Raw genomic sequence first — 12,711 nt, 5'->3', positions numbered from 1 at the left:
TCGAACATTATTTATTAACCATCGCAAAGCGTCAACATAATCTGAAAATAGCGCTAAGTGATTTAGTATCATTGATACAATTTTGCCAACTTCTTATGAGATAATACTGTAAAATCATTTTAAGGCATTGAGGCAAGGAAAAAAATATTATTTTGTATTATATGTCGCTAAGAAAAGCGTAAGTATTGAGTGTATTGAAAATATATTTGGCTTTGCCAATTTCAATGGAAAATAAATGAATCCCCTTGTTTATATATTTTATTATTAAATTTATTTCTACGAATTTAAAAATATTAATATTGGGATTCAAAAAGACCACAATTAAATGCTTTTAAAATTTTGTGCTGTTATAAAAATATTTCGATTATGTTTATGTATGATGAAATAATAAACAAAAATTATATCAGATGTATAATGTAAAATTGTTTATTTATTATTTCCAAAAAAAAATCACATGGACTTAAACAATGAATAGAAACACCTTTAAAGAATTGACTACTATTTAAGCAATTACATGCCAAACCAAATTTAGTATTTACTTTAATTTAAACAAAGACTAATTGTTATACTTATAAAAAACACATTAAGCTTGCCGTGAATTCTTTAGAAATCGTATTATACTAATTGTTGTTAGTTTATAGTAATAAGGAAATAATGGAACACATTTTTCTCTTGGGCGGTGTTCATTAATTTTCAAGGAAAAATGATTTGAAAGCAAATTTTATAGAACATAATAATATCCCAGAGCAAATCTTAAAAATCAAAAGGCAAGTGGCCATCAAAGAGCAGCAGCCAATTATAATTATTACGCGAGTCTGAGCCAGTTTTTTACTTCAGAAGCTTTTTGCAGGTTCGCAAATTTATCGACGTTCTGTCTGGCACGGCAACCGACGCACACACAGATACGCACACACACAGATACGCACACCCACAGACGCACAACCGCACACACCTATCGACTGACAAACGTCCGACTCACAAAAAAAAAGTAGAAAAAACGTAACCTTGATCTTGGCAATGTGATAACCTAACCTTGAACAGCGTATTTGATTTTTGTTTTTTCTGCCTTTTTGTTTGTTTTTTGTTGAGTTTTTTCTTTTTCGCTTTTTCTTTTGTATACATTTTAATGCCTTTTTACTGTGTCTCGCTGCTGGATTTTATTTTAGAATTTGCTCTTTACCCAGCGCTGTCTGCACTTTCAATTAAGCCCCCCAGTAGAATACAACCCCACCCCCAGCGGCGCCCACTTCCCTTGGCGCCAAAAAAGATGTATCTGCGATAGCGATAAACGATAACCGACGACCGCTGGTCAAGCGTTTTCGGCTTCCGCTTTGCAACGACTTTGGAAAAATAAATAAAACGAAGACCGAATCAGAGACAAAAACTACTCACCGCCAACCAAGTTCAGCTCATTAATTAAAAGCACGAGCGAGCCCCCAGCGTTGATTATTCAGATCTTTTATTTTATGAGTCGATGTGATTGGAACTGAATGTCCCCCTCTCCCTCAGACATTGTATATCCATCTCCATCGGTCGCACGTCGGCACCGTGATAAATGGGCTTAAATGGAGAATAGCCACGGCCTAGTCTTCGGATTCTTCGATATTTTGGTATCTGATCTGGAAAATGTCAAGTTCGCATCTTAAAGTGAGTGAGCAATACCCGCGAGTCGTGACTTAATGGAGATATTACAATTCTTCTGAAGATTCTCTATTAGAATATACAAATTCGCAATACTTCAAATTTTAAAAAATAATTTGATGGGTTCTGTCAATATTAAAAACTATTTTTAAACATGTAACCTTAGTCTTTGCAGATTTTCCTCTTTATACAATCAAAATACCCAAATAATATTGTTCGTTAAACAAATATCAGACCAATTTAATCTTTTGTAAAAAATAATATAATAATTATTAAGGAAACTTATGCAAATACGTGTTAATTGATTATGCTTAGAGGTATGCTTTCTGATTTTTCGACTTCAAATTGTATTATAAAGTTAATATTAAATTCTAAATTCTTATTGCTTAAGAGTCTTAAATTTTCTTGTTACCTTTTCAATCAAAAATATTTTTTTTATATTTAAGTTTCTGAGCCTTAGAATGTTCTTTCCCAAATGTTTCCCACACTGCTTTCTTTCGCTTTCGTCCCCAATTATCGCCAGCTTTCGACGTTCTGTCAGTCTGCCCCACAATCAGTTTGATTTTATTTCACATCGCTTATTCATTGTACCCGCTTACTTATTTTCTGGTTGTCATGACGCGTCCTTGACCTTGGCCATAAACCCGAAATTCGAGCCCCACTTTGTTCCCTATTTGCTGCTTTCTTTTCAAAGCTGTTTTCGAGGCGGTTTTGTGCGCGAGTTTCTGTTTGCCGGACTGCTGTTTGCTAAATTATCGCTTAATATTCAGTGTGGCATTTGTTGATTTTAATTTCGTTAATTAGATAAATAGAAATGTGCTGTTGGCACCGGGACGGGGCACTTTCCATGCCGACCTTCACCCTGTTGCTTGGGCTGTTGTTATTTGCAAATATTTTGCCAAATAAATCAGTTTGCCCATAAAATTCTAAGTAAATACGGTGCGAGGCAAAAACAAACGACACGAAGTATTTTAGCAAAGTGAAAATAAAATTGGAAAAACAAAAATAATGACAGAGCTGAATCCAAAGTTCGAGTACGTTGAATACAATGTATTCAAAATTCCAAGCCAATGCATGATTCTGATTTCAATGCACTTTCCGTTGTTGTTTTTTTTTATATTTATATATGTTTTATTTTGTATTTTATAAGGTACCGAGTTACTCCAGACAATAACAAAACAAAGCGGGGCGTCCTTGAAAGCGCGACAGGCCGCTAAACTCGAAAACGCTGGCGGCGACGCAAATAACTCACAATGCACAGGGACATCGCCCAGAAAGAGACGGAAATAGCGCAGCGATAGAGACGGGGCTATGTGTGCAGAGCGAGAGCGGTAGATCTGACGTAGCTTTCGTCTGATTCAGCTGGAATGCAAAAAGAGACCTATTAATATGCAATTCAATTTCCATTAATTATAATACATATAACGACGATATATTTACCATCCGTAGGAAATCTTTTTTGTTGTACCCAATTTTACTGACAATGCCTGCGAATGCAATGCAAATCGCGACCGTGTAACCCTTGAATTTGTACCGATCGTAAAGTGCACAAGTCATAAGCATACCCATCAAGCCCTTAAGCAATGGTACTGGGTAATATTGGTCTTTGCGAAATTTAAAATATTTTATTTGGCAAGCATCTCATTTAAAATAAACGAATATTTACTGCAAATTTGAATTTAGTTAGTTTTTATTTTTAGCCAGCTCACCTCTGATCATATTAGGAATAAATCTAATATGTCGCTAATGTCAAATTCGATAATTTATTGCTAAAAACAAACAGATCTTTTATAATAGTTTAGTATGTAGAATTAAACTTAAAACCCAAAAACAAATAGATCTTTCTTTATTTTGTATCCAACTTCCTAACCTTTACAATAATACTTTTATTTTGCGATCAGCTACTGGATATACTCCTATATTTTTCTATATAAGGTATTATAGAGTCGTCTCTGTACTTGTTACAGTCTGCTTTCGTTCCATTTCATTAAATTTTATTTACATATTTAGCTCGTCACGAGAAAAATTAGCTTACGGCGAGTTCAAGGATTTTTCGCCCCTTGTCCGGTAGAAAACTTTTCAATACCGACTGCTTCAATTAATCGATTATAGATCGAGTGCATACACAGGTATAATCTCAATTCTATATGTTCCAAAGTGCACGTTTTGTTGTTTTCAAGTCGTAATTATTTGACTTGCAGTTCGTTAGACCTCTCACGCAAACATCGACACGTGTGCACCTCAAATTGATTAATTCAATAAATAGTTTCCCATTCGAAAAGTACTATGATGAACGACTTTTGGCGCGCGCCAAATCGAACATGGAAAAAAAGAACAAGTGGCCGAGAAACAGGAATGAAGCGAGACGGACAAAAAGCCATAAAAACAAAATAGCACGGCTACAGTATTAATAAGCAATAATTGCCCAAGGTCGCCCTGAGAATTCTGCCTTAGAACAACAGCAAAAAAACAAGCTTCGGGGGAAACAGTCCTACTAGCAGGGTGATATGTAGGTATATCCATATATTATGACTCGAAATGAGCTTGCATTTCTGCAAGTGTGAAATTCACAAAAGGAATAACATCAACAAAAAAACCACCAACGAAAATCCCATTAAAAAGTTAATGGGAAATTGTGCTTAGGTGCCAAGTTTATACTGGAATGGGGTTTACAGGGCTGAAATGCGTAATCCGTTATGACTAAACTGTAGATCGGAGAAAGAAAGAAAAAAAAGCCTTGTAGATTTCTATATTGAATATAGCTTTATGTGAATATTAATTGTTAAAGATACGGAATATAATCAAATCGTTTTTTGACTTAAAGTATTTGTACAAAATTGCATTTATATATTTTTTTGAACTTCAAATGGAATTCACTGCTTTGTTTAAATTATTCTATATGATAAAGATTTACACTAGTGGGCATACATATTTTAACAAAACTAAAATATACTTATTACTTAAACTTGTTTTAATGATACAATACTCTTTTAACCCTTTAACACTTATTAAAAATGCCGATTTTTTGTGAAAATGTATTTTTTAAATATTTTTCTACGGCTTGAAAACTAAAACTAAAAATTTCTCCGAACAATCCTTATAGTAACTGCAAAAAGAATTTTTCAAAAATGGTTTTGTTGATATATTTTTTGTTGTTTGAATGTGATAATGTCAAAAAATGTAGTATAAAAAAGAGAAAAATGTGAATCGAATGCAAATTTCTAAACATTTTCAAAAAATTATAAAAATATTAGCAAAGAGACACAAATTATTTTTCTGTGACTATCAATTTTGATTATAAAAAACTTTTAGCATTAAAAATGTAGGTTTTCAAATTTTAAAATTTTTTAAAATTGTCAAAATACTTATACCAGCTTGTGTAGGATATGCAATTTTAAAAGTATAACTTAGTTTGAATAATTTTATATATATAATTTTTAAAGTATTTAATTGATTTTCTGAAAACGTTTCTGGCTTAGTCCTAAACTGTAAGTGACAGTATTATCTTTTATTTCGCGAAATGTGGTTGGCTCATCATTCGTGATGTCACATGATGCTTAGATATTTTTGCAGTCAGCGCCTTTTGTCCAATTGCGCATTAGTTTCATGGTATTCCTATTTGAATGGTCCCATCCCCAGAACAAAAACTATTTTCGAAAATTGTTTTGTCACTCAAATCTCTACAATGTTGCTAGCCGTTCAGCGACTGTGGTTCTGGGCAATGGATGTCCAAGTATGATCAAATTTTGCTCAGCCTTTTTTTTCGGATTTTTGCTTTGACAGTCGTTATTTGATCGCAACCAGAAACGAGTAGCCGCTGCGGAGTGGGCGGGGGTGAGGCGGCGGTTCGGGGGGAGGCTGCCCAAGGTCAGCGCTTCTCTGCGTTGCTCGCGCTGAATAATTAAGTGCGAAATAAATTAATTTCGGTAGAACTTTTTAGCATGCGTTGTGTGGCATTTTAGTCAACGGCCAGCTCACACAGAAATATGAAAATTTATCAAGCAGTTTAACCATCTCGAATGGCAAACAAGAAATTATAGTGCCTAATAGACGGGCAAAGTCAAATCAAAGCATGACTCAAGGCCAAATGTGCGTGGGTCGGCCGACAGTTGGTTGAGTTTTCCTATCAATTAAATTGAAATCAATAGATTCGATAGTTGTTATACAGTAATTGTCTGTCTCAATCTCTGAGAGGTAAAGGCATATATCGCTAGTTATGCAACTTTTTGGATTTAAAAAATGAAACTTATTCACAAGATGCAAGTTGTTTCTGTATAATTTTAAAATGTTTTAGCACAGAGTAAAAATTTAAAATTATAGATTGATTTAAAAATCATTTTTTTATGAGGATATTTTATTTTAATGGATATTGTTACGATGTTTTTCAGATTTATTTGATTTTTTGTATTCCAAACCTATTATATTATAAATCTTTACTTAAAATAACCGAATCATTTATAGCAGGTTGTAGCAGGTGCCACTTTCAACATAAAGATAACTAAACTGCAAAATGTGGCAGTTAAAAAAATGCAGTCATCATTTTCAGGCGAAAGCTGAACCGAAAAGGAAAACAGGGGGAATGCAAATGCGGCGACTGGAGTACATAATTTATTGATCAAGCATATGATGCTTAAAAATTTACTCATTTTAAAAAATGCTTAATAACTTTTTCTATTTTGCTCAAACTAAACGCTGACCTCGAACTCAAAGACAGCCCCCTGCATCCGCCTCCGGGCATTAGGGGTACTCGGCGAGTGGGGCACTCGGTTTTGTGAAAGTTGCGGCGCGAAAGTGAAAACTGATTTGAAGCTGAAAATGTTGCACCGTCGCCGGAGACATGGAAACCCACTGACATCAATTCCGTGGATGAATGAAAAGCGGGGGGAGAAAATCTGAAAATAAAACTGGCAGCACAATAATCGAGTGGCCAAATGTTTGAGCAACTGGAGCCGTCTTTATGTCACAGCAATTAAATTATTTCAGGCGAGCGCTGGGCAACAAGTTAAAATAAACGCTTAAACAAATTATATTTATTTGCATTTATTTGCCATAACAAAAGCACACAAGCACACCGTTTGAAAAAAAGAAAATACACAAATGTATTGAAACAAAACCCGAACGACCTTGAATGGCTGGCCTGCAAGCGAAACAGGCAAAATGGGAACATTAAAAAAGTTAAAAATTAAAAAAATATAAATTAACCGAAATGCAATTAAACCCACGAAAACAGATATAAATAAATATAAATAGAGGCGGGGATAAAGACAGTGAGCAACTGTTTTGTGTTTAGAACTTTAACTTTATTTTATTTATATAGACCAGTTAAGCAAATAAAAAACAAGACTTGACGAAATAAATGTTTCTAGCTGGACTTTTGGATGCCCTTTTGATTGCAAAATTGACTTGGCTCAAATATCAATTATTAATGGTAACTACAATAGGATTTTTGTTTAACGTTGGAAATTTTTCATATCTTTAGATATATTTCGTTCTTTAGATATATATGTATGTATATAGTTCGTCTATTTTTTTATATAAGTGTATAAAAACACTCATATTATGATAGATTTTTTGTTAATATGATTTTCTTTTGCCTTTGTCAATGTTTTTTATTGAAAAAGCTTTTAAAATAATATCAATAATAGTAGAAGTTCAAGGTAGTGATAGGATAATTTTACAATCGTTATAAGAAAAGGCAACTGCAAAACTTATTTATGTGTTTTTGTAGATTTAATATGATTAACTTTAAAAAATGTTATTTGAATAACAATAAAAAATGTTTTTTAATAATTATTAATCCAACTAAATTCGTATAATAAATACAATAAATTTAACCAGAACAAAACAGAAAAATACTTCTTGAAAGACTTTTGATATTTTGTTAAATCATCAGTTTGTGTTGCCCTGCTGACTTTCCTTAAAGATATTTTTTTTTGAATTTTTTTGATTCATTGGTTCTCATTCACTCTTTAATTCCGACTTTAGTCATTTGCGTATCTGAAGTGAATGCTTGCATCTGTACTTATTAAATGCCTGAATGGGGTGTTTGGATCTGCATTATTCATGGCTGGCGTGCAACTAGGCAACCTGGCATGGAGATACAAATAAAGTAAAAAACACGCTGCTGTTTTGGGTCATGATGACGTCCACTTGGAAGCCGCGTGCCGGCTTCAATCCACTGGATACAATTCGAACTCATTTGAATGCAATGTGCACTTGGCCATGCAACGCCGACGTGAAAGAGAGTGCACCACGGAAAAAGAGGGAGAGAGCGGCACAATCGCGCCAAAATGGCACATGGCAAAAAACTTTTGGGCTGATGACTAAGTCAAGAGAAGCAGCGAAACAAGAGACCCATGAGATACTTGGAAACTTGAAGCTAAGAGTATCTTGGAATGAAGAGAAAACAGTACGAAAGCTTTCTTCTCTCTTTTACTCTGTGGTGGAATTCCAAACTTAAATTTATTTAAGAGTAATGACAAGAAAAAGCCGTTTAAAAAGCTCTTATCAATAATTCAGATACTTTTGGGTTTTCAAGGGAAATCAAAGATTTTAAGTTTTTGGAAGAAACCTAAGAAGCAGCTCTATTTTTTTTTCAAAGACTACTTTAGATTAGATTTGAATATTATATGTTCAATGTTCATTGTAAATGTACAATAAAAATAAGATATTATATTTTTGCTTTTTGCTTAAACTTATATACCGTGATATGGGTATTACCTTAATTAAGCCCTATAATAGTTAAGAACAAAATAAGAAGTCTCGTTATTACGAACAAAATGTAATTAATAGGGTTCACCTATCAGATTTTAGGTACATAAACAGGTATTTTGCTTAATGAAAATTATTTATAAATCAAGAAAACACATTATCATTATAAACAGCCGATAAAAACTAAGGAAAACCAATTAGTTGGTAACGGGAAATACCGCCCTTATCGCCAGATTTGTTTGGCCAGGACAGCCTTGAACTCGATCAGATTCCGTTCGAAGATAAGTATCCTCAGATAACCCCACACACCGTAGTTAAATGGCACTGATACCCTTTATCGCCTCTTATGCTATCAGGTTTCGCCGGAATACACAAAATATTTGGGGAGATACGATTTCTTTTGTTTCTCCTACAGCAACTGTACTGCGTTTCGTGGGGCGTTCGCCTTCTCGATGGCAATGTCGATGGCCCACCCCCTCAGAAACCCATCGCGTTCTCCGATAGCGGCGGCAATCGACGACCTTGACCGTGAAATTTAAATTTAGAAGCTACGGCGGCGGCTAAGACGTAAAAAATAAAATACCGCCGAGCTTTGCGAAGCTATCTTCGCCAGTGTATTAGTCATTGTGTGTTCTGGTAATTGCAAAAAAAAGTGCGCTCTATAACAGGTAATTCCTTTCGGCCCCCGGCACTCCCCATTAATAAAATTCGGAAAACAAAATTTGGCCATTTCACGAGTCCGCCGCGTGTGACTTATGTAAATATTCAACTGAGGCGGATGCCTATTTTTAAAAGCGATTTAATTGAAACATGAACTTGCGTACTGGCGCCGTCTCGACTTGGTCAATGATGTAAATCCGTCTAATTATGTGAAATTGAGTGCACCGATAATCGGTGCAGGGCGCACTAAGCTAACAGAAGGCTAAAAATAATTCCTTTATTTTTAATTAGCTGAGTGTTGGATGTGTTTGAATGTGCCGCCAAGAAACAGTGTTGGCTAACGAATGTGTGCAAGAGTATTTGGTATTTTTAATACTAAATTTTGGGGCAGTACAAATTTCATTTAAAATTCTTTAAAAATCAGATCATTCAAGATAGTTTATGGAAAATAATAATAGCTAATATGTAATATGGCATATACTCTAATAATTTGTTTTAGTAAATATTACATTTAATCAAATTATGTGGCTCAAGCAAAGCAGTATCTTTTTGAATTTCCCGCCAAGACTATCGATTTTTCCTATCAGCTGATGAGGCACAGAAAGTTCAAGAACTCTCATCCCTAATAAACAATTTGCGCGACTTAAAATTTCTAGAACACGTTTAAAATTGCTGTTTAACAGTAAAATTAAATTTATATCAATACAAAAATAACTATCAAAGCACCGACTAAGTATAGTTTTCTTATAAAGTTAAAACATTGCTAGAAGTGGAGCCGGCTTTCTTAACACGTGGAGCACGTGGATCACAGATAATTGTTTATTCCATATTTTTAAACAATTTCATCACAAAATCTTGTGATAATGGTGGCTGAGGTATTCAGTGAATACTATATTTGCAATTTCAACGATGCGGTGGCTGTAGAAGGTACTCTACTAACGTAAATAATGGGTAGCAAACGTATAATACCGATTATAATAACTCCCCATAGATCTGCCAGCCGATGAGCAACTGCGTCAACTATGGACCCGCCAGAAACTGTGGACAGTGGAGGATCTTCGCGAGATACTTCAACGATGGCGGGAAAAGGGACAAGCCGCTTTAAAGGATGATCCCGCTACACAACTTAAGGATTTCCTGCTCCTGATCTTCGCCTTTGTTCAAAACAATTTCACTGGACCCTTTGACAAGCTTGAAGAGTTCCAGCAAATCCATAGTCAACTTAACCTGGAGGAACTGGATGCACAGGAGAAACTTAAAGCCAGCGGCGAGGAGCTGAATCCGAATGTTAAGACTGGAGAACTGTTACTTGTGGCCAGGGAAATACTCCAGGGGCTGTTAGAAAACCACCCAGAATCCAAGGTTGGTGTGCTTAATTATTGTCAACTTACATTATTAATAACCCATAAATACAGGTGCTGACTTGGTGGCATCTGCGGCTGATCTGCCTGCACCAGCATATCCTGGACGATTTGGCGGCCTCACTTTATGAACAGTTCAAGGCAGCAGCTGGTCAACTTCAGGCTCAAATTAACCAGTTTGAGAGCAGAGAACTACAGTCCCTGCTGCTACTCGAATTGGCTAATGGTTACCTGCAGTTTCACCGGTCGGAAATAGCCTCCCAGTTGCTGGATGAACTGTGTAACCATCTTCAGGTGGAGCTGAAGGTTGAGGGTTTGCTGGGAGTACGCACCAAGTTCCAGCAAAAGGCTCTCCCGCAGCTCTGCCTCAAGGTAGAGCACCTAAAGGAGCAGCAGACCCTGCCTGCAGCCATCCTTACAAATGAGAAGACCAAGCTGCCCAAGCTGCTTCTTCTGGAGGATGACACGCGACTGGAGCGAATACGCTTTGTAGAGCTCAAGGACAATGAAGTGATGACGTTGCCCAGCGTGTTGCAAGCTCTGGTCTTGGCCAAGGTGTGAGTATGGTCAAGGATCAGTGAATTGTACTTTTATTGTCCTCCTTTCTTACAGAAAACAATTGAAACGCTCCCAGCCCAAAGATCGCCTTGCCGATGAGCAACTAGAGCCTTATACACAAACCCTGCTCTATCAGGAGCACGGGCCTTTCCAAGTGCGCCAGGCAGCCCTTCTCCTGAACTGCCTGCAGGAATCGGGACAGCGAAGAACCGTCGAACGCAGCTGGAAACAGTGCGAGGAGTGCGTCAAGCTGCTGGACAGCTCAGAGGAGGAGCTCTCTCTTCGCTCCCGACTCTCCTATGGCTTTGCTGCCCACCTTCTTCCCAAATGGCAGGTGCAGTTGCAGCTTGTGGACCTACTGCGATCCCTGGGCATGACCAAGACCGCTCTGGACATCTGCCTTCGCATACACGCCTGGCAGCAGGTTATCGAGTGCTACACCAGTCTGGAACTGCGCCACAAGGCGGCAGAGATCATCCGGCAGGAGCTGGAGAAGAAACCTACGGCCTTGCTTTATTGCCTTCTTGGCGACGCCATCGATGAGCCCAAGTTCTACGAGGAGGCATGGCTGCATTCCAAGAAAACGAGTGGCAAAGCGCAAGCCTATTGGGGGAACTACTTTTACAGGAGTGCAGATTACACCCAGGCTATGGAGCACTTTGAGATCTCACTCGAGATAAACAACCTGCAGGAGGCGATCCTCTTGCGCTGCGGCTATTGCGCCATCCAACTGGAGCGCTGGGAGGCGGCTGTTAAGCATTACCTGGCTTACACTCACCTGGAACCCAATGGCTTTGAGTCCTGGAACAACTTGGCCAAGGCTCTGATAAAATTGGGTGACAAACAGCGGGCACATCGCGTGTTGGGTGAAGCCCTGAAGTGCAATTACAGCAACTGGAAGGTTTGGGAAAACTACATGCTGGTGTCCGTGGATACTTCCCACTGGGAGGATGCCATGCGAGCATACCAGCGAATGGCGGAGCTTAAGCAGCACTACCTCGATCAGGAGGTGCTCACCCGAATTGTCTACGGCATTTCCAAGGAGGATCCCGCCGGCTCAGGTACTCTAATCAAGAGACTCATAAAGCTGCTGGGACAACAGAGCATCCAGCACGGCAATGACCCTCTTGTTTGGGAACTGGCAGCTTTGGTGGCTCCAACGCCACTGAAAAAGGCCGAGAAACTGGTAAAATCATATCGTGCGTATACACCCAAGCACTTGGGCTGGGAAACCAAGTCCGAGCATGCCTTAAAAGCTCTGGACCTTTGCTTAGAGGTCTGCGAACTCTCAGTGGCGGCCATCAAGGAGCACATCCAGGATGAGAGTGAGGTAATGATAACCTCCCAGTTAAATTCCGCCAGACTGGCGGGCACGTCTTGTTTGAATGCCCTGAAAAGGGCCATCAATGTGGAAGTGCCAGCAGAACAGACGGAGAAGGTGGAGCAGCTGGAAAAGAGGATCGAAGATCTGACAAAAATAGTCCAGGAGCGAATGAATGTACCTAGATCATAGTTTTTCTTGACCTTTTCTAATTTTGGTTCTCCAATAATTTGTTACCAACAAATGAAGAGCTTTTTTATTTGATAAAGGACATTTATTGTGTTCATTTTGAAGTCTACCTATATCTGTATGTGCTAGTTTTGATTTGTAAATTATTTCAGGTCAAGCTGTTTACGTGAATAAATAGCGTTGAAGCATTGAGGACATTCTGTTGAAGTTTATACATTCGCAAAGGATGCAATAAAATTCTCTATGTTATTCATAAAAATATAAACCTAA

At 37.5% G+C, this 12,711-nt stretch overlaps 1 protein-coding gene across 1 annotated transcript; it reads left to right on the top strand.

Annotated features, from left to right (window-relative positions):
- Nucleotides 1-9,620: 9,620 nt before the first annotated feature.
- On the top strand, nt 9,621-12,706 carry LOC119553662 (tetratricopeptide repeat protein 27). The gene is made up of 4 exons (XM_037864172.1): nt 9,621-9,939; nt 10,004-10,374; nt 10,428-10,930; nt 10,986-12,706. The coding sequence occupies exons 1-4, from the start codon at nt 9,876-9,878 to the stop codon at nt 12,442-12,444; spliced, it is 2,397 nt and encodes a 798-aa protein (XP_037720100.1). The 5' UTR covers nt 9,621-9,875; the 3' UTR covers nt 12,445-12,706.
- Nucleotides 12,707-12,711: the final 5 nt, after the last annotated feature.

Source organism: Drosophila subpulchrella, chromosome 3L, assembly GCF_014743375.2.
Source record: "Drosophila subpulchrella strain 33 F10 #4 breed RU33 chromosome 3L, RU_Dsub_v1.1 Primary Assembly, whole genome shotgun sequence".
NCBI classification, from domain to species: Eukaryota; Metazoa; Arthropoda; class Insecta; order Diptera; family Drosophilidae; genus Drosophila; species Drosophila subpulchrella.
The sequence above is the reverse complement of the archived record's forward strand: the minus strand, read 5'-3'. Positions and strand labels throughout refer to the sequence as shown.